The sequence below is a fragment of the Dryas octopetala genome, chromosome 9 (assembly GCF_963921425.1).
Source record: "Dryas octopetala chromosome 9, drDryOcto1.1, whole genome shotgun sequence".
Classification (NCBI taxonomy): Eukaryota; Viridiplantae; Streptophyta; class Magnoliopsida; order Rosales; family Rosaceae; genus Dryas; species Dryas octopetala.
The window spans coordinates 17,073,971-17,095,286 of NC_141374.1; the positions used below are offsets into that span (position 1 = coordinate 17,073,971).

The 21,316-nt window shown below is 36.7% G+C and overlaps 4 protein-coding genes across 4 annotated transcripts; 3 read left to right on the forward strand and 1 right to left on the reverse strand.

Annotated features, from left to right (window-relative positions):
- Positions 1–485: 485 nt before the first annotated feature.
- LOC147275009 (Leucine-rich repeat protein kinase family protein) lies at positions 486–4,252 on the forward strand. Its single transcript, XM_086257614.1, has 2 exons — positions 486–743; positions 892–4,252. The coding sequence occupies exons 1-2, from the start codon at positions 665–667 to the stop codon at positions 4,104–4,106; spliced, it is 3,294 nt and encodes a 1,097-aa protein (XP_086113740.1). The 5' UTR covers positions 486–664; the 3' UTR covers positions 4,107–4,252.
- Positions 4,253–6,717: 2,465 nt separating this feature from the next.
- On the forward strand, positions 6,718–7,548 carry LOC147275010 (uncharacterized). Its single transcript, XM_086227680.1, has 2 exons — positions 6,718–6,938; positions 7,052–7,548. The coding sequence occupies exons 1-2, from the start codon at positions 6,804–6,806 to the stop codon at positions 7,292–7,294; spliced, it is 378 nt and encodes a 125-aa protein (XP_086083806.1). The 5' UTR covers positions 6,718–6,803; the 3' UTR covers positions 7,295–7,548.
- Positions 7,549–12,413: 4,865 nt separating this feature from the next.
- On the forward strand, positions 12,414–17,958 carry LOC147275011 (uncharacterized). The gene is made up of 5 exons (XM_086228600.1): positions 12,414–12,486; positions 12,739–12,821; positions 13,849–14,039; positions 14,463–15,288; positions 15,460–17,958. Exons 2-5 carry the CDS (start codon positions 12,806–12,808, stop codon positions 17,529–17,531), a joined length of 3,105 nt encoding a protein of 1,034 aa, XP_086084726.1. The 5' UTR covers positions 12,414–12,486; positions 12,739–12,805; the 3' UTR covers positions 17,532–17,958.
- Positions 17,959–18,421: 463 nt separating this feature from the next.
- LOC147275012 (Flavin-binding monooxygenase family protein) lies at positions 18,422–21,083 on the reverse strand. The gene is made up of 7 exons (XM_086227531.1): positions 20,427–21,083; positions 20,242–20,312; positions 19,950–20,108; positions 19,681–19,763; positions 19,232–19,367; positions 18,855–19,028; positions 18,422–18,649 (listed from the first exon to the last, which is right to left on the reverse strand). Exons 1-7 carry the CDS (start codon positions 21,001–21,003, stop codon positions 18,452–18,454), a joined length of 1,398 nt encoding a protein of 465 aa, XP_086083657.1. The 5' UTR covers positions 21,004–21,083; the 3' UTR covers positions 18,422–18,451.
- Positions 21,084–21,316: the final 233 nt, after the last annotated feature.

Consider the following 21,316-nt stretch of genomic DNA (forward strand, 5'->3'; position numbering starts at 1 on the left):
TTCTTGTCAGTAGTTTTGATTGGATTTACAAAGCAACCTAACAACCAACAAAACCAGCCATTTAATTATTCCTTATTTCCTCCATTTCTTTGTTTAGCATATGATTCTGCTTCTTATTAAATGCAAAGAAAGAAATTAAAGAACACAAAAAAAATGTCAATTTCTAGAATCCAAACAAACCAACGTGAAAGCATAGACAGACATAAGACTCTTTTTCTGTCTGTCTCTTCTCTCCTGAGTCAAAAGGCCAAGCCGGTTTAAGCAGACCGGTCAACATGGGCGGCTCAACCCCCCCTACCTTCTAACTAATCAACGCCATCAAGCAAATATTGTTATTACTTTCAACCAATAATTAATTTTTTAATAATTAAACAGTTTAAAAAAAAAACAAAAAAATATAAGAAGAAGAAAAATTGAGAAGGACGTTGTTCCAAGCCTAGTTTGGTGTGTGTGTGTGTGTGTGTATGTACGTATGTGCAGGCCATCTCTGCCTTCAACGACATTCCAACACGATCATATTTGCACATACTTTGGACCTCTAAATTACAATTCTTTTAATTTTTAATTTTGACCATATTATTATTCATGGAATTCTAGCTTGCACCTGATCATCTCCAAAGTTTCTGCAAACAAGAATTGGAAACCAAGAAAAGCAAGTTGTATCATGAACCCAACCAAGAAAAAAACTCATTCATGGCGCGTAGTATCTTCTCTAATCATAGTCCTCATCATCAAGATCACAGGTACTCCTCTAAATTTTTGTTTAATGGGTATTTTATATTTTTCATTTTTAATAGAACCCATTTGCTCGTTTTGCGAGGACGATTCTGCTGAATACAATAACACAAGTACTAACAAGTTGTTGTTGTTGATTTTGTTTCACTTTGACAGCATCTGTTGTAGCAGGAGAGTCTCTAGACACAGACAGGGAAGTTCTGCTAAGCCTTAAAGAATTCCTGAAACAACACAACAAAGTGAACCAAGGGAACTACTCACAATGGGACCAGCACAGCAACAACCCATGTGAGTGGCTTGGAATTTCATGCAATAAAGACAGGAGCAGAGTCAGTGCTATTGACCTCTCCGGGAACGAAATCACCGGCAAGATGTTTGGGAACTTCTCAGCACTGACAGCACTCGCACACCTTGACCTCTCCACGAACACTCTGAGTGGAGCTGTCCCTGCAGAGGACCTGAGTCAATGCCACAGCCTCAAACACCTCAACTTGTCACATAACATTCTTGAGTGCCACCTCAACTTAACTGGGTTGGATCAATTGGAGGTTCTTGATTTGTCTGTCAACAGGTTTTATGGGGAGATTCAGCTCAGCTTCCCTGGAAATTGCAGAAACCTTGTGGTTGCCAATGTTTCAGCCAATAACTTTACTGGTAAGATTGATCACTGCTTTGATGAGTGCTTGAATTTGCAGTACTTGGATTTGAGCTCAAACAATTTGAGTGGTGAGGTGTGGGTTGGATTCACCAGGCTTAAGGAGTTTTCAGCATCTGAAAACTATCTGAGTGGGACTATTTCGCCCTCCATTTTCGCAAAGAATTGTAGCTTGGTCAATTTGGACCTGTCAGAAAATGGTCTCTCTGGTGGAGTTCCAGGAGATATTTCAAATTGCCAGAATTTGGTTGTACTGAATCTCTGGGGAAACAAATTTTCGGGGCCAATTCCTTCAGAGATGGGAAAGATTTCGAGCCTCAAAGCCTTGTTCTTGGGCAATAACAGCTTTTCTAGAGCGATCCCGGAATCCCTTTTGGATTTGAACAACTTGATCTTTTTGGATTTGAGTAGGAACAATTTTGGTGGGGATATACAGGAGATTTTTGGGAGATTCAGGCAGGTGAAGTTTCTTGTATTGCACTCAAATTCATACACTGGTGGTATATATTTGTCTGGAATTCTCAAGCTACCAAATGTTTCTCGTTTAGACCTCAGCCACAACAATTTAACAGGTCCTCTACCAGTTGAAATTGCTCAAATGCCAAGCTTGAAGTTCTTGTTCCTTGCCTACAATAACTTCAATGGAACTATACCACCAGATTATGGAAATTTGTCACTCCTTCAAGCACTGGACCTTTCCTTCAACAGTCTAACCGGGGCAATTCCCGCCACCTTAGGAAACTTGAGCAATCTATTGTGGTTGATGCTTGCAAACAATTTACTAACAGGTCCAATTCCGCCGGAGTTAGGAAATTGTACTAGCTTGTTGTGGCTTAACCTTGCCAACAACAAGCTCTATGGGGAAATCCCATCTGAATTCACAAATATTGGGACAAATTTTGGACCAACATTTGAAACAAACAATCAGGACAATGATCAGATCATAGCCGGATCCGGGGAGTGTTTAGCAATGAAGAGATGGATTCCTGCAGACTACCCTCCATTCAGTTTTGTATATACAATCCTTACTAGGAGGAGTTGTCGAAACATATGGGATCGGCTACTTAAAGGAAATGGCCTTTTTCCCATATGTGCTGCTGGTTCTTCAGTAAGGACATTGAAAATCTCTGGTTATATTCAACTGAGTGGGAATCAACTTTCAGGTCATGTCCCTCCAGATATTGGTAAGATGCACAATTTTAGTATGTTGCATTTGGGTTTCAATAACTTCTCTGGAGAGCTCCCTGCAGAGATTGGACAAATGCCACTTGTAGTGTTAAACCTTAGTATGAACAATTTTTCGGGCCAAATCCCAATGGAAATTGGGAATATTAAGTGCATGCAGAACCTTGATTTGTCCTACAACAATTTTTCTGGCACCTTTCCTGTAAGCTTAAACAGCTTGACTGAGCTAAGCAAGTTCAACATTTCATACAATCCACTCATCGCTGGTTCAATTCCTTCAAGTGGGCAATTGGCAACATTTGAGAAAGAGTCCTACCTTGGTGATCCCCTCTTGTTCCTTCCAAAATTCATCAACTCCAGAGATTGGCCACCAAAGGAACCAAATGGACACCCAAAACATTCTAGAAACTTTACTGTATATTTGGTGTTCTTAGTTCTCATACTAGCTTTCTTGATATGTGGGGTTTTTTCACTCATAGTCTGCTTAATGATGAAGAGCCCAGCAGAGCTACCCGGGTATCTGTTGCAGGACATCAAATACCGGCATGATTTGGCCTCAAGTTCAAACTGTTCATCGCCATGGTTATCAGATACTGTCAAGGTCATTCGTTTGGACAAAACAGCTTTTACACATGCTGACATTTTGAAAGCTACATGCAATTTTTCAGAAAATAGGATCATAGGGAAGGGAGGGTTTGGAACAGTGTACCAAGGAGTATTGCCTGATGGGAGAGAAGTAGCAGTGAAGAAGCTTCAAAGAGAAGGACTTGAAGGTGAAAGAGAGTTCAGAGCTGAAATGGAGGTTCTTAGTGGAAATGGGTTTGGTTGGCCACACCCAAATCTTGTAACTCTTCATGGTTGGTGTCTTGATGGTTCAGAGAAAATATTAGTGTATGAGTACATGAAAGGTGGGAGCTTGGAGGATCTTATATCCGATAGAGTAAGACTAACATGGCGAAGACGCGTTGATGTGGCAGTTGATGTGGCTCGAGCCTTGGTGTTTCTACACCATGAGTGCTTCCCTGCTATTGTGCACCGCGATGTGAAGGCTAGCAATGTGCTGCTAGACAAGGATGGGAAGGCAAGAGTGACAGATTTTGGGCTGGCTAGAATTGTTGATGTAGGGGATAGCCATGTGAGCACAATGGTGGCTGGGACTATTGGCTATGTTGCACCAGAATATGGGCAGACATGGCAAGCCACAACCAAAGGCGATGTGTACAGTTATGGAGTGCTGGCAATGGAGTTGGCAACTGGGAGGAGAGCAGTGGATGGAGGAGAGGAGTGTCTGGTGGAATGGGCTAGAAGGGTGATGGGAAATGGACGGCTAGGATTCAATCGTTCTGTGATACCTGTTGTGCTTATGGGGTCTGGGCTGGTTGATGGGGCAGAGGAGATGTGTGAGCTACTTAAGGTTGGCATAAAGTGCACAGCTGAGGCACCACAGTCTAGACCAAACATGAAGGAGGTGCTAGCTATGCTAATAAAGATATCCACCACCCAAGGGGATTTTAATTATGCTCCATTTTGATTAATAAGTTTTCAGCTTAGAGAGTGTCCATATATATAATGCTCAAATGTTATATAGTTTACACAGTCATTTAATACTCAGATTTTTTATTTCTGTAATTCTTCTTGTAAACAGATGTCATTCATTATGTTAAAGAATACACTCAATTTTGCCCATGAACTCTTCCTTTTGTGTGATATGCTTCAGATTCTGTGTTGTATCTTAGATTACATTTACTAATCTCAATGGCCATGGCATATTGCTAATTCAATTAATATACTTTCAATTGATCCACAAGTAACAAGGTCACAAACAACACCAGGAAAAGATAGGAGCTTTGTTCCACAGTTTTCACAGCCCATCTATAGAAGAAGAAACATAGTTAAGAAGAAGAAGAAGAAGAATAAGAAACATAATGAAGAAGAAACAGAAGAAACAGAGTGAAGAAGGAGAAGAGAAGAGGATAGTGAGGGATTCAGGGGTACACCAATTTCAATTTGGGCACAACACACACAAAGTATGCACCAGCTTTTCAGACATTGTTGATCATGCATGACCAACTTTTCAGAGATGCTCTCAACTTTTTCAAAGTATGTCTCTCTCTCTCTCTCTCCCTGGTTTATGACTTATGAGAAAGAAAATGAGAGAGATCATTGCATTTCTCAGTTGTTCAATAATACAACACAGAGCCTTTTGTGCTCTCATTTTATATCAGACATTTTATCTTTACATTACCAAACTTGTAAAATACAGACTTATCTTTATATCAGACTTGTTAGACTAATATTCTGTTGGTATTTCGTTCTCTTGTTGGACTTATATTGATAGACTAATATTCACCCACAAGGAATATTAATTTTGACTAGTCAACAAGGAACAAAATCTCAAATTTTGTTTGGCATCAAAAAACTTACAAGTTACAAAGGACTGGGTTGGAATCAGACCCTTTTCAGGGTGAGGTACAGTTGAATTAATTGGGCTTGCAAGGTAAGGGTCGTAAGGCCCATGTAGTATGATGAAACCTACTTTGGTCCAAAATGTGGCCCATGAATCAAATTTGTCATTGCAAAACCAGTTTGCAAGTGGAAATGATGCCTAAAGGGGGTTTGGATTTAAAACCTCCTTTGTTACTTAACTTGAAGATTCATACAGGATTTAATGCAAATTGGTAGTTGGGCAATGGAAGATTCTAAACAAAACAAGAGTTCAAAGTTTTATATTCTTTGTTCAGGGGAGCAGGAAAATTGCCTCATGTACACATGCCAAAGTAAAAAAACAGGTAATATATTCATGAATTCAATCATTTCAAAGATCTCAAATTGAGGCATTAATCTTCATTTCAATCTTCTGCCTGCTTGTATTTTGTTGATATGCTAGTGCAATATATGGGACCCCTTATCATCTCATCACCATGTGCACTTTGTGGAAAGATGAATCAGAATTTGATGGGACCCCTTAATATTCATACCACCATATTGGATTTAAAGTGTATGGTTCTTAAAATGTCGACACCTTTAGGGCATGAATGTGAATTATGTGATACCAACAATAATGGATGAGGCAATTTGGAGTTGCATATATATAGATATATATATATATATATATATACATATTTCATTGAACTTGCTAATAACATATTTGTTTTTCAAGTAACATATATACATCTTCAAGCCTTCATAGGACCTCAAGTTTAGCATGGCATTGCTAGTCTAGGAGCATTTGACTACCCAAGTTCTGGTAGTGTAGTATTTAACTTTCCTAATTCATTTTCCATTTTGAGATCCAGAAAAAGGGGTAAAACTGAATTCTGCAGAAGTTTTCACCTATGGCTGAGATTGGTTGTGTGTGTGTGTGTGTGTGTGAGAGAGAGAGAGAGAGAGAGAGAGAGAGAGAGAGAGAGAGAGGAAATTGCATGTGCAGGCACCTAGGTGGGAGCCAACGTTTAAATCATATGGAGGCAAAATCCTTTTTCCTTTACACGTTTTTTCTGCAGAATAGGTATTAGGTTGTTGCTAGATGTTGTTTTTTCCAACTTACACTCAATTTCCTTTACTATAGGGACATAAATGAAAGCAAAGTATACATAACGACAATGCTAAGTGTATCATGACAAACCATAGGGACATATATGAATGCAATTTGTTTGTATGTTTTCCTAGCTCTTGATTCTCATGTCGTAAATAGTCCACACTTGAATCGCAATTTCTGGATTCACAAAATCAACATACCAATGAAATGGTGTGTTTTGTATTGTTGATCCCTAAAGAAAGAGCAACAAAATTACCAAGTAAAATTCACCATTAATAATTGGTAGAAGATAAAACTAAAATGCCAAAGGAACAAATCTAGAATCCATGCATTTGAGAGTAGATTCTATAAAGAAAAGGACAAAACCATAGGTGAGGTAGCTAAGTGCCAACTTGAAGTTTTGGACCAATTGCTGCCCCCCTATTCCTATTAACAAAATTTGCAGGAGGGTATGAGTGATTTTAAGTCATGGATGATAATGTAGGATTGTGACATCTTTGCCATACCTGAAATGATTACTGTTTTGATGGAACACTAAAATGCCCCTCCACTATACCAAATAGTACGTGCATATATTTTAGTTAAAAGAAAAAAAAAATGACCCATTAAAATCTCTCTCTGTGTCTTCATTTCTTTAAATTTGGTGGTGCATGAGGCAAGGGGTAGGAGAAGTAGGACTAGAAGAGAGAGATGGGAAGTTCTTATGAGTTTTCAAAGAATGCTAAGGATGTTTCACTTCAAGAACTCAGAGATAGGCTTGCTGAGTTTGCTGAAGTAAGAGGATGGGATCAATACCACAGCCCCAGGAATCTCCTTCTAGCACTAGTAAGTAATAAACTCAAACATTAATTAATTAATTAATTAATTCTCACCCATTTCAACCCTCAATTCCACTGTTTGTTTACTTTTTGTATATGTGACTAATTTCATGTCTATAGGTAGGAGAGGTTGGAGAACTGTCTGAAATTTTTCAGTGGAAGGGTGAAGTTGCAAGAGGACTACCCAACTGGAGTTCTGATGACAAAGAGCACTTAGAAGAGGAGCTCTCAGATGTTCTGCTTTATCTCATTCGTCTTGCTGATGTTTGTGGACTTGATCTTGGACAAGCAGCACTTACCAAAATACTCAAGAATGCTAGGAAATACCCTGTTGCCAAACAAACACCAGCTTCCACCAACTAGCTCTACATGCATGTATTGGTTAAATTTCCTTTCTATCTGTTTTAATTTTCTTGGTCTTAGACTCTGAGATGTTCTAGTTTCTGAGGCAAAATCTTGCTACCATTTTGTTCTTTTGTTTTTTTCTCTAGGGACTCTTGGTACTGTTTTGTTATCCTAGTGTTGATCATGTTATAACTGATTGCAAGTTTTGTTTGGGAAGATATCCACTATCCAGTGCTTCTTAATAATACTATAGTCCCATCCAGGCTTGTGGGTTTGGGTCTTTAAGCCATACTTGATTGGGATTTTGGTCTATTTGAGCACATTATAGTTATTTGTTATGGCTGATAAGGTAGAAGCTTGGCCACTACTTTGAGCTAGCATAGCAAAGCTAGACTATTTTATGTCTTTTGTCATTTCCTTGTTTAGACAAAAGGGATGTGAGTGCAACTTGACAACATTGTCCTTGTGGGCATGAATTGCTTCCCATGCCGACCATCCAAAGTGGAACAAACATGGGTTGGGCTAGCTTATTGACCATGGCTTCCTAGTACTCATTTCATCACAAGGTATGTCTACCATGTTGTGATCACTGAAAATCATAGTGATTATATGAACTTATCCAATGAAGTGAGTGTGTGGTGGGGTTCAATGCTAATTTCTTGGAGCATTTGGAAAACAAAAGCCATTTGTAGTTTCATTATAGGCTTAATTATCGATTTACCACCCAAAACTGTAACTCATTCCCACTTTACCACCTGAAAGTTTTTTTGTCCCAGATTACCACCTGTAACTTACACCCGTGTCTCATTTTACCTTATTCTGTCAACAATTCCGTTAATGCTGACGTGGCGCGCTGGATGTGCGCCACGTGTCACATCTTTTTTTGTATTTTTTGATTTTTTTTATTTTTCTATTTTTATAAACTTTGAAAATTAATTAAAAATAGCTCCGAGCTTAGAAAAATACACGAAAAATTTCTACTGACTTGTCTTGACTAGTACTAATTTACTATGGGGTCAAAATGCCAATTTTCCCTCTAAAAATTTCCAAAAATTTTTGGAAAGTCTAAATTTATTTCTAGAAAATTAAAATACTCTAAATTCTTTGGAAATTCATAGAATAATCTCCCGAACTCCAAAAAATATGAGGTCTGCACCGTTAGTCTTCTAAAAACTAACAATACATTTCTCGTGAACACTTGCTACCCAAAAGACCTCTCGGTCTTAGAGGAAAATAAAATTCCGTATAAAATAAATTCTAGAAAAATTCTATAATTTCTGTAAAGTCTCAAAATAATTCTCTAAAACAGGCTTTTGGTAATTTTTCAAAATATTTTTGAGAATTTGTCCAAGAGTTTACGAAAATTCTAGAATTTATTTAATAGAAGAAAATTTATTTTAATTTTTTAGAAATAAATTTGGACTTTCTAATTTTTTTGGAAATTTTTAGAGGGCAAATTGGTAATTTAACCTTATAGTAAATTAGTGCTAGTCAAGACGAGTCCGTAGGAATTTTTCGTGTATTTTTCTGAGTTCTGAGCTATTTTTAATTAATTTTCAAAGTTTATAAAAATAAAAAAATGCGAAAAAAAAAAAAATGTGACACGTGGCGCACATCTAGCGCGCCACGTCAGCATTAACGGCCAGATCATCAGCATTAACGGAATTGTTGACGGAACAAGGTAAAATGGGACACAGATGTAAGTTACAGGTGGTAATCTGGGACAAAAAAACTTTCAGGTGGTAAAGTGGGAATGAGTTACAGTTTTGGGTGGTAAATCGATAATTAAGCCTTTCATTATATGCTTTCAAGCATGATTTAGCAAATGTAGCTCAGAGAATAAAAATGTCACGTTATTTTTTATTATCATCATCATCATTATTGTGTCATTGTCATTTTATTAGTGTTGGACCAGGGCCATGGCATTTGTCATTCGCACCTACAAAACCATTTTTCAATTCAAAATTTTCATGTCATGTATAGTTTGTTTCTTTATTGGAAAGATGTAGAACTAGTGACTCTACAGAGTGGAAATGTCAAAGAAATGCAACTGAAACATTGGCCCATGAAAAGCCCAATATGGTGTGGGCTATATGATCAAATCTGCATTACGAAGAAAACTTGATAACGAAACCATGTCTGGAAAAATTATTGAGAAATTAGTGCCACATTAACATCATCGTTTATTCATCTTAATAAATTACAGGAGAAATTAGTGCCACATTGACATACCCATTTTAAATTATTGGATTTTTTTGTCAAAGAAATTACTCACCGGACAATGCTTGGGTCACCTAACCGTGAGGGGTACCTGCAGCTCACTCTATTTCTTAAAAATACTTGTTTGACAGTATAGGTTCAAGATAAAAATCGTTCATTTTTTAGATCACTTATTAAAGATTATTTATGTAAAAAATTAACTCAATCGAAAATTATTTGGTTATATAACTGTCATCGAATAAATAGACAGTTTGTATTTAAAGTGATTTCTTGACTAAATCATTCATTTATTTCATTATTCGATAATAATTATTTAACTAAATAATTTTTGATTGAATTTAAATTTTGCAACCATGATTTTTATTAAGTAATATGAAAAATGAACAGTTTGAATCTTGAATTTATATTGCCGAAAAAGCATTTTTGTAGAGGTTGGGTGTACATGGAGGTCACCCTAGGTAACCCAAGTATTGCCCTTATTCATTACTCTTTGGAATATTGAATACTAAAATACTCCTTAAGCATAAAATAATGTCTGTAACAAAGGTCCAATCACGGTAGTTACCAGATAGTTACGAAGCCGAAAAACTAAAAAAAACATGAGATTGCTTTGGTTTGGTAAAGGCCACTTTAACCTTTATGGCAGATCCATGAGAATGAGATGGAAGAAAGTGATATCAGGGACAATATTGTCATTGCGCAAAAGCAATGGTACTTTCGTAATTTTGACGTGAAAATCAATGAAATTGGAAGTTCATGGCTTCGTGGAGGTCGACCTCGGGATTGGACTGATAAAGAAAAAGGATGAGTGGGGTCCACCAGAGAATTTTCGCCGCAATGCATAAAAATAAAATGCTGAAATACGGAAGATTCGTTTTTCATTTTTTCTCCCCCCAACTATACAATATTTACAAATAAGGCCACAAGCTTTTATATATTCACATACACAATTTTGGATGCATTTTTCTTGAGTCTTTAGACTCTTTATCAATTCTTCATCATAAAAAATAAAATATATTGTTTCTTCTTGAAAATATAATATGTTACATGTGATTCGAAATTTCAAATTAATAGTCTGACAAGTAAAACACTAGATATTTTAAAAAATAATTATCATATACCATGTATATAATAACATGGATTATATACTATCGAAATCAAGTATTATAATTTCTCTCTTTTTGTTTCAAAGGTATCATAGTTTCTTTGTATGCAAGTTCATCTATCATTTATATATATATATATTCCAGAATTTTTTGCTTGAAATAAAAAATTTCCCAGTAAGCTTTAACACTAGTCTTTGTGCTTGATTTATCTCATTATTTCCGCTATCATTTTTTGTGACCATTTTCTTGTCCTTTTTAACACATTATAAAATGAAGCCCAATTCCTCTTTATCCATTTAATTGCTTATTTAATAGTCTTCGTTGTTTTTGTTATTTTCCCTTATACATTTTTTTTTTGCTATTTCATAGACGTAACCTTTTAACTAGTTAATTATTTTAACCATTAAATCTTTTTTGTGGTGTTAGTTGGCATTTATCTCCTAGTCTTTGAGGCTTGAGTCATTAACATTAATCGTGTACTAACAAGCATGATTGGATTGTTATTTTCATAGCTTAGGCTGTGACTTTTGATTGGAAAGGAGACTAAGATTAGTCATGCCCTTAGCAGCATAATTATGAATTGATTATATAATAAAATGGAAACAAACACACCCACAAATGCAAATTTATCAGTAGATTGGATGGGAGCTTAAAAATTAGAAACGTGACAAGGCATGCATACCAACTCTTTAATGCTAAAAGAGACTAAACATAATGCAACTTAAATTTACCAAGTTTTGTAGGTAATGATTCCAATGACAATAATAATAATATGTTGTGGGTCACTTATCAGCATTCAATCACTATTTCAAGGCAAGTGATAAGATAGTGACACTTTTATATAAATATATTTTCAATGTATGTCTTGAATGCAAAACCCAAACGCTTAACTTTTTAATCCACAATTGCATGATTTTATATAAAAATATAAAATGAACACAAAAAATATCGACATAGAATCATAACATCGAGAATTATATATCTATGTTATAGATCCATCTATTTAATGATTTAAAATTTGTAATTAACAATATGATTACAATAGGTTACCTACATAGTTTGTATATATATGTACTTATTAGATAATTAAGTATATTTCTTAAAACTACCGTAAAAAATTTCAGCTATAAAAATATGAGAATAACGAACATAACATGAAATGTAATTTAGTGTCTAATAATAAAGGGTGAGGTTGACAAAAATTATAACATAAGCAAGGTGACATTGACACTTCGTATTATATGTATTCAGAATTTATTTAACACTTTGTATGTATTATCTTATATTTTACAATTGAGTAAATCACGAATGATGAAAGGTGACATTGACAAAAACCGTAAATAGGTAGATCTCATTTATGTATTCAAAATTTATCTAACCCCTCGTATCTAACGCTTGTATATAATTATGGAGTTTGATTGAGTCACGAAAATTTTATTCATATTAACAAAAAATAAAAAATAAAAAAGAAAATAAAAACCGCGCAGGACCACTTGTGACTAATGTTATAACTTATAACTTTATAAGTAATAGAGGATAATAACTCGCATTAAATACTCGCAATATTAAATTAGGAAAATCCAGGTTAGAACTAAAAGATCTTATTGTAGTTGTGTCTGTTGGTTGCAGTAAAATCCGGTTTGCATAGTGGTGTTGGAGAGTTGGAGTGTTGTCTGATTTTCATAAAATATTGAATTTTGATATTAAAAAATGTGTTTTCATTTTTCCGAGAAGAGAAATGGTTGAGAGAATCTAGAGCCTCATAAGACAATGCCCACTTGCTCAAAACTCCAAAAACAAACACAAGAAATATGAGAAACAGAGAGAAAATACAAGAATGAGAGCGACTTGTTGGGTGTGGACAACTTTCATGTCCCTTCTCATGTAAGTTTCGTTTGTTTCTGTGGATTTTTTCTTATCTGCTCTCTCTCTCTCTCTCTCTCTCTCTCTCTCTCTCTAAATCTTCTTAGAGAAAATGGCCCAGCGGATCCGAAGTTTTCAGCGTTATATGCTTTTCGTGGTCTTTCCAAAATGCGCACTTTGATGTTTGAGCTCTTTTGGGTTACTATATTATTCTGATTCCTGATTCATGGGTTTGTTTCGGTTGTTCTTGTTTTGCTTTGTTTCATGGTGCAGAGCAAGCCATGAGTTTTGGAATGAGTGAATCCTTGATGGGTTTTTGAGGAGGAGGTAGCAGGGCACTATGTATCAAATTTCAGGTACGCCTTAAATTTTCTTTAGTGTTTTAATGATTAAAGGTGATTTTTTTTTTTTTCTTTGGAAAACAAACATCTATGAAGTGGGATGAATTTGCGTGTTTGATGGTTTTGATTGTTGGGTCTATCCAGTTCTCTTTGTTTCCATTTACTCATTTTATGGATTTTATGACCACATTTTGTTTAAAGGAGATTTCTTTCTAAGTGATTGATGTTTTTGTGTTCAATGTTCTCCATTCTTTTGTTGGACTATTTGGTTTGAAAAATTTTCTGATTTTTTTTTTGGGTATCTGGATTCCCCTGGAATTTGTGATATATTTTTATTATGACTTTGACACTCATCTTTCCACTATTTGAGGACATATAATTCCAAGGAAAATCTGGATAGGGGTTGTAATCAATGCTGAAATTGCAGACCATGTTACCAAGTCTTGCTTTGTTTGATCTTGAGAAAGTGTTTTTTGTGCTCCTGATCAGTGAAATGGATATGTTCTGTTTCTGATTTTATTTGATGTTTTTCAATTTTATTTCCACTTTTACCAGAGTATTCTGGTGGTTTTTACTGTAATGGATATCTTGAGTTAGCGCAGTTGTCTCATCAAAGCATGTGATTCTCAATCTTTGTAGAGTGATGGCATTTTCCTTCTTCCCTTTTTCCTCAAATACAGAGACACATCTTAATTTGCATTGCATTTTCTCTCAAATCAGTTCTTGGGTTGTTAATTGATTTCAAATTGTCTCCCCTAGTAAGGATCAGTGTGGCCTAGCAGTTTCAAAATGTTGGCTTGTCTCTATGCTCATCTTCTGCTAGGTCTGTAGGAACTTATTTTTCAAAAATATTTTAATATGAGTTGATATGTTTGAATAAAGTTTTTGCATTTGCATCAAATAAACCCTTTTGTCATTCAGGCCAAGAAAACCCTTTTCTGACTTCTGTAGACTGTTGAATGTTTTCTGTTTGTTGGAACTGAGGACGCTCAGTTATACTTTATTGTGCTATCCAGTTAACTCTGTGCTTCATTATATGTAGAATTTCTGGGAATGGGTGCAAATGTCGAGTGCAACAGCTATTTCCCAGGATATTTATCCACAAGGAATCATAACTTGAATGCCAATGGCAGTGAAAGGAATCATAACTTATCTCCCGACCAGCTTCTAGGGTACTACAAGGAGGTATTAAAGCAGACAATGCTCAAGCAGGAAACAATCCTCAAAGATCAGGTATACTATTTTAATTTTTCATGTCAAGAATAATATACAGCATTTTGTGTTTCATTGAGCTTTATAATTGAAGTTATCGCAAAATATTGAGTCATATTCTAATAAAATTTGTGCTGTTCCCTTAAAGCATCAATAATCCAACTGTTTAGCTTTTTGCTTGTTTTGTTTTGTTTTGTTTTTTTATTATTAATGCCACGAGAAGCAAAATGCCAAGGTTCATGTATTGAGTTTTAAAGTTTTAGGTGCATGTAGCCAGTCGTTTTTTGAAAGGCATGTAGCCAGTCTTGAACTGCAATTTCTGGTAGGCTGGTAGCTTACTAGAGCATATGATGTTTTGAATTTTTGATACATCATGAGAGGATATGAAGCTTGTAAAAGTTTTTGAACACTTGAATATGCCTTAAATGTCTTGTGGCCATCCAGATTCAGGACCTCCATCGCCTTTACGGAAGACAAAGGGAATTAATGTATGAAATAAGAAAGAATGAATTAGATAAACATCATCACCTGAAGCTGGAGGCTTCACGGTTGACTACTGCTTTTTCTCAGACCTCATCTGTTTGTGCTCAAAAGACATTTCACATCCCTTGCTTGCCTTTGGTAAATCCGACATGCAGTCAAATCTCAGTTTCGGGTGCTGAAAGTATCCAGGCACCTTCATGTTTTGTTCAAGGGAGGAACATACAGACATGCTCTGATTCTGCTCAAATTGAAGGTCGTTCAGGAGACTTTGAATTGTTTGAATCCCAATGCAAGAAATTTCGGAAGAACTTATTGGATCTTGAACTTCCAGCTGATGCATACATTGATAGTGAAGAAGAGGAATTTTTAAAAAACAGAAAAGTTTCTGAAGCACCTGAGGTATCAAGTTCTCCTTTAAAGAGAATTCCTGAGGTTGTGTGTAATGGTGATGCAAAACAATTTCTTGGAACTAACAGATTTAACTCTGTTTCCGGAGATGATACCTCAAGTTCTGCATCATTAGAAAAAGGTTCAACTGTCTTAAATGATCTGCATAAGCTTAAGGAAGAAACAGCTCCTACATCTGATGATTTTGTGGTCCCCACTAGTCACATGGAAATTCCACGTAGTGGTGTGTCTCAAAAGGCAAAATCAGGCTTTCAAGTTTTATCAAATGAATTTATCCAAGACACCCGGATAAGACAGGATTTTGAAGTTTGCTCACATGTTATACTGCGAGAGACAGAAAGCAAACAGGAGTGGTGGTTGTCTTATAATTACGAGGCTGGTAAGAATTTTTGCAACTTGGAAGTAAAGATCAAGTTTCTTCATTTTATTTTGAGAATCACATCTCTTATACGTACACTTAACAATCAGTTTGAATGCTATAATATGTTTTCGGTTTGAATAGCGAAGATAACTCTCAAAGTTCTTATACTGTATGCACTTATATTTTCAGGGAAAAGTAAAAGCAACATGAATTCTTTTCCTCAAGGTTTTCATGCAGAGAAATTATCCGCGACATCTAATTCATTACATGAAGAGCTTAAGCGAGCTGATGAGCCCTCAACCTTTTATCAGAGTAACCAAAATTCATGGAGTGAAAGAGCACTTTTGGGTCAGCAGAGCTCCAAAAGAAATTCTGGTCCTAACAATGATAGCAAATCTGGACCAAGTGGAGCTTCTTTCATGTGTACCCCTTATGAAAATGTTCTGCAGGACAACATGGCAGATTCTGGGTCCTCATACAATCCAGCTTTAAGAAAAACTATACATGACTTTGCACGGACCCCAATAGCAGTTCAAGCACTCCCATGTTTTAACACCTTTGTACCATTTGGTAATAGCTCTAAATCACCAACAGCAAGGCCTAGGCTTGATGGAGACAGGTTGGGATCTAGCACAAAACATGATAATAACATCATTGATAGTAGCTTTACCATTGGCTCCCAGTTGGAATCCAAGAAATCAGAGTCTCACCCACCATACATGAGTTCTGATAATCCGGTCAGGATTGGTGACGATTTAGTGTCTAAACACCATGGCATTACAAAATACCTTCAGGATTCTGCAAATGTCAAGTATCAAAAGGATATAAACTTGAATTTCATGTCACCTAGCTGTTCTTTGGATGTGGCAGATTCCCAGAGTTTCCAAACAACTGGAGCAGAGAAGGTTGGAAATTCTAATGGGGGGTTGCCTTGGCATAGGCAAAATCTTGTTTATAATGGGATAACTGATAAAGGATTGGAAGATTCAAATCAGGCAGAGGCAAGTGACTCCTCAAGTAAAAGGATCCGTGAGCCTCCTACTTCTGAGAAGCCTATCATTTCTGGTGATCTCTATTCTCATGGCTCCCCCTCTAATTCTCATCAGAACCCACCTGAAGATGTCAAGAACAGCAAAAAAGCTAGGGTATTTGATTTGAATTTGGCTTGTGATTCAGTGCTCAACACAGAAATGGAACTAACTTCTGATGAACATGTAGCAGAGAATGAATTTGATAAGAAAGATGTAGGTCATGGAGTTCACATTGACCTGAACTCATCCATAATTGAAGATGAGTTTTCACCAATGCCCTCTCTTTCAAAAGAAATTCTTTTGGAGGCACCAGCTAGTCCAGAAAACATGGAGTGTTCTCCACCAAGAGGAGAATCTGATGAAAATCATGTTGAGACACCTGTTCCATTGGCAGGACAGGAAGATCTGGAAAACAAGGAGTGTTCTCTGCCAATAGGAGAATCTGATGACAATGAAATTGAGACGCCTTTCCTACTGTCAGGACAGAAAGTGGATCTGGAAGAGGAACTAGTCAGGATTGCTGCAGAATCTTTGGTTTCCATTTCATCATCTGCGTTTCATACATCTTTTGGAAGGTCCACGCACAAGCCATTTAAAACTTCATGTGACTCCCTACTTTGGTTTGCTGGGATAGTTTCTTCAGTTTTAGGTGCTCCAGAGGACGAGCTTGGAGTAGTTAGGAGTAATAAATATTGTGGTGATCGTGAGGAGCTTCTACCTGATGGAATGGACTACTTTGAGGCCATGACACTGAAGCTAACAGAGACAAAGGTGGAAGAGTGCTTCTGTAGAACTAATGGCCACAAAGAGGAAGATACGGGTACCACTTCATCACTAAGTCAACCAAGGAAGGGCCGGACAAGGAGAGGAAGGCAGCGGAAGGACTTCCAGAGAGAAATTCTCCCAAGCCTTGCCTCTTTGTCAAGGTATGAGGTGACTGAGGATCTTAAGACAATAGGAGGGCTGATTGAGGCTTCTGGTAATCACTGGGGAACAGGGTCGGCTAGATGTGCAGCTAAAATTGGGTCAGCGAGGGGGAGGAGAAGATCCAGCATTTCTGCTTCCACTGTAACAGAGAATACTTCGGAACCACTGTTGAAGCAGATTGGTGGTAAAAGTCAATTGGGAAATGAGAAGAGAAGGCTAATTGATTGGGGAGAGGTAACCAGGCGGCGTAGAGGGCAGAGATATCCAGTTAGCAACCGCCAGCTTATTTTGAGCCAAGTATAGGAAGAGTAAGGCAAAAGGGTCTGTTTTTATGCTCTTTTTGGGGTGAGGTTTTTGTGAATCATCATATTGTTTTGTAAATGTCCTCCAGACTTTCATAGTTGATACATGTGGGTATATATATGCTTGGGTGGATAAGATGAGAAAAGAAGCCATGATATATACAGCACCGAGTCCCCTTCATTTGCAGAATGAAATATTTACAAACATGCTCTGATGGCACTTCTTACAGTACTGTAGTATGATAGTTCATCTAAACCATTACAAACATGCTCGAGGAAAGAAGCGAGATGATCACAAGGTTCACAACAAAGCTCATACAAGATTTCGGACTAGTTTGGATAAATGGCAAAAGGAGGTTTAAGTTGTTTAACCAAAGAGTAAATATTAAATAGACTTTAGTTCTGCTACAAAAAAGAAAAAAGAAAAAAGAAAAAAGAAAAGAAAGAACACATCACAAAACAAAATGTGGCATGTGCTACATCATAAACGACTTGTGGTTTATATGCTAACTTAACTTGACTTGCCTTGCGTCGTTTAGATTATCTTTGAACTGTTCGATTTACTTTTTCTTTTTCTTTATAAGAGAATCTATTTAAAAAATGCCTTACCCACTTCATCGTAATGACCCGTGTCGAACAAGTAACACTTTATTATGCCAAACATGTATTAACCTAATTGGCTAATATTTGGCAGATGGAAGACAATTTTACAAAAAATAATATTTTAAAGTCTATTTTCTTCTATCATTTAATGGTGAATAATCCTAATCCACATTCCACCCAAAGTACCAAACAAAAATAAAAGAAGGGAAAAAAGATAAAAGAAAATAGAGAACTTTCTATCTCAACAATAACAAATACTTGTAATATATTTAATCTTTTGTGGTCCAAACAAGAATAAAATAATATGTATATAGGGCTTTACAGAGGAAAATCTTGAGCCCCATGTTGAGTGAAATGTGGACTTTGAAGAGCCTCCTGAAGCAGCTCATGATCATCCCACGAATCCCTATATGTTTCTAAGTCGGTCTCAGCATTTCTTAGGGCCGAAAGGCAAAGCTCTTTCCTCCATTCTTCTAAATGTGGGAACCCAATATGATCTCCATATTTATCACAATACTGCAACAAGAAGCAAACCAAAAGGCACACAACTTAGAATGCAAGCAACACTTGCGGCCACAAACCAATGGCTTATGGCTTGACAGTCTCACCACCTCATTGAAGTATGCATGATTAATTGGCTACAATATATAGAGTAAATGTGGTACAAATAATTTTATGGTAGAAGTACCACAAATTGAAGTGATGTTTGATGAATTTTTACCTCAAATGCTGCAATATCATGGGTATTGTGCTTTGGAATGCCAGCAACATCCCTTGAGTGATATAATTCCTTAATGGATTGCATCATGTCATCCAATGATGGCAACGTTCTTTTCCCAGAGAGCAGTTGAGCTATCCATTTTGCTTGTGACTCAAAGAAAGGGAACCCTATGATCTGATCAATCAGATTATGGATTAAGCCAAAAGTATTATGTAGTGTATATATGATGTTCAAAGGTTTGTAAAAAAAAAAAAAAGTACTACTATTTTGATATATAAACATGCCTAAAAAAGAAAATCCACAACAAGCTTAATGAAAGCTATATATATATGTTGGACCAAGGACAAAGATATATAAAAGTAGAGATGTCAAGTTACCTTTCTAGGAATGCCAATAAAAGATAAAGAGGGGGCAAGTGAGGGAGGGAAGGTGTGCTCATACAAAGGACCCACTCTGTCATCATCCACAGCTACTATTCCTTTGGTGTCAAGAAAGGGGAATGTGTATGAATACCTGCACACACATACACCCACTTTGGAACAATCAATTATATAATTTGAATGTAGGGTCCCACAGAAAATCTCCCAGTCAAGGCCTATAGTTAACCAATCGCACTTGTAGTTGGAATCCACCATCCAGTGCATATTATAAGGTCAAAATTGGTAGTTTAGTTTTCACTTCCCATCTGGGTCAGTTCACATGATCCTCTAAATAGAATTCCGTCAAATCAAAGTGTGTATTACATATGACATTGTTATCCTTAATATTGACATTGTTAGTATTGTCTGCCTAACATTACAACCTATATTTTGGGATGGAGACTTACCCTGTGCAGTACATGATTGTGTCTGCAATGACCCATGAACCGTCCAGAAATAGTACCTTCCCATCTTCTTGGAGGCAGTCTATCTGCATACATGTTGTTGCATTGAAATGTTATACTAACAACATTTGCTTAACACAATGCAGAGGAAACAACATGTTTAAAAGTAATGGGATTGTAAATTAAGAGCCCTTGCTTCATTTGAAAGGTAACAATAATTATTATGAAGAAAAAAAACTTAAATTAGTGCATAGAGGCGGTGGCATTACTACCTGTGGATAAAGATGCAAGTTATCATGTTTGGAAATGACTTTGGATAAGCCCTCTGAGATGTTAAGAGACTTGCCACTGAGATAGACTGCCTTTGCAACTTCAACTAGTTCCATTGATATATCTTGTCCACTCAGTGAAGTTCCAACCACCACCACAACCTGTAATTAAGTAGAGAGGAAATTAAGGATCACTTGATGATCTCTCAAATTAATTAATGCTAAAATAAGCTTAAATTGTGACAAAAAAATTTCAATGAATGTGAATGACCAGCTAGCTCTATTGCCTCATTACCTCATCACGAAAGGGCTCAGGAACCCTATAAATGTGACTATGCATTTGCTTCCTCTTCCATGCCTCCATTCCTAAACATGATCAACACACACCAGTACAATTAATTGAAAAGGAAAAATATAAAAACAGAGAGATCAGAAAAGAGATTAAAAGTATATATGGTATGATTAAGAATTAATGTATACCTTTAATGGAAGGCAACCTTGGCTGAGAGTAATGGCCAGTGGCCACAACCACAGCATCAAACACCTCTTCCATGGCCATCTGGGTCTTCTTGTCTACACTCCTAACAATCCATTTCAAATCTTTATTGCCAACCACATGATGAACATCAGAAGTACCATAATCCATTAACATCCCCACATATGCCACCCTAGTATTGAACCTTATCATATCCCTTAACCCAAACCACTCACAAAAATCTTTTAGGTACAAAAGAAGTTCCTTATGCCCAGGAAACCTCCTCATGTCCCTACCCTTCTTAACCAAAAATGGGAAGTCAGTGAACCCCATGATCTCTCTTGGAGATATCAGCCTCAATGAGGTATAAAGACTGCTATGCACTTTTAGGGAAGGTGTCCTTCCCAAGGGGTCCTCTCCCTCCACATTTGGTTCATACAGCCATTGCCCTCCCACATCATGGTTCTGTTCCAACACCAGCACTCTGTGACCTTCTTTCCTTAACTCCCTTGCAGCAACAAGCCCTGAGGGTCCAGCCCCAATTACACAAACACTTTTGGATTGGTACATTTCAGAAACCATGGTTGTCTCTTCCAATTAACTCTCAAACTGGTTTTTGAATCTTGAGTAAAGGTTGGTCAAGATCAAAAGGGTGTACTGCGTTCTTGATTTTGTGGTGTGTGGGCAATTTGTTGTTGTTTGGTGGGGGTTTTTATAGCTGGATTTTGCTCACGCAAACAGAAGGAAATGAATGATAATGTTGGGGGAAAGAGATGGTTTTGCTAGCTCGCAGACAGACACACGTGACAGGTTAAACTCAATGCCTTGGATTTGTCTACTTTGAACTAAAAAGTTGCATTTGAGGAAAAGTTTACTTGCATGAAAATTTTCAATG

What these genes read in the sequence shown, in the direction of transcription:
- LOC147275009 (XM_086257614.1), top strand. Translation starts at nt 665, where the DNA reads ATGAACCCAACCAAGAAAAAAACTCATTCATGGCGCGTAGTATCTTCT. An exon ending in CCTCATCATCAAGATCACAG is followed by an intron (nt 744 to 891) that starts GTACTCCTCTAA and finishes TCACTTTGACAG; the next exon opens with CATCTGTTGTAGCAGGAGAG.
- LOC147275011 (XM_086228600.1), top strand. An exon ending in AAACAATCCTCAAAGATCAG is followed by an intron (nt 14,040 to 14,462) that starts GTATACTATTTT and finishes GTGGCCATCCAG; the next exon opens with ATTCAGGACCTCCATCGCCT. An exon ending in GTCTTATAATTACGAGGCTG is followed by an intron (nt 15,289 to 15,459) that starts GTAAGAATTTTT and finishes TTATATTTTCAG; the next exon opens with GGAAAAGTAAAAGCAACATG.
- LOC147275012 (XM_086227531.1), bottom strand. Translation starts at nt 21,003, where the DNA reads ATGGTTTCTGAAATGTACCAATCCAAAAGTGTTTGTGTAATTGGGGCT. An exon ending in ACAATCATGTACTGCACAGG is followed by an intron (nt 19,368 to 19,680) that starts GTAAGTCTCCAT and finishes ATGTGTGTGCAG; the next exon opens with GTATTCATACACATTCCCCT. An exon ending in ATGATATTGCAGCATTTGAG is followed by an intron (nt 18,650 to 18,854) that starts GTAAAAATTCAT and finishes TTCTTGTTGCAG; the next exon opens with TATTGTGATAAATATGGAGA.
- LOC147275010 (XM_086227680.1), top strand. Translation starts at nt 6,804, where the DNA reads ATGGGAAGTTCTTATGAGTTTTCAAAGAATGCTAAGGATGTTTCACTT. An exon ending in GGAATCTCCTTCTAGCACTA is followed by an intron (nt 6,939 to 7,051) that starts GTAAGTAATAAA and finishes TCATGTCTATAG; the next exon opens with GTAGGAGAGGTTGGAGAACT.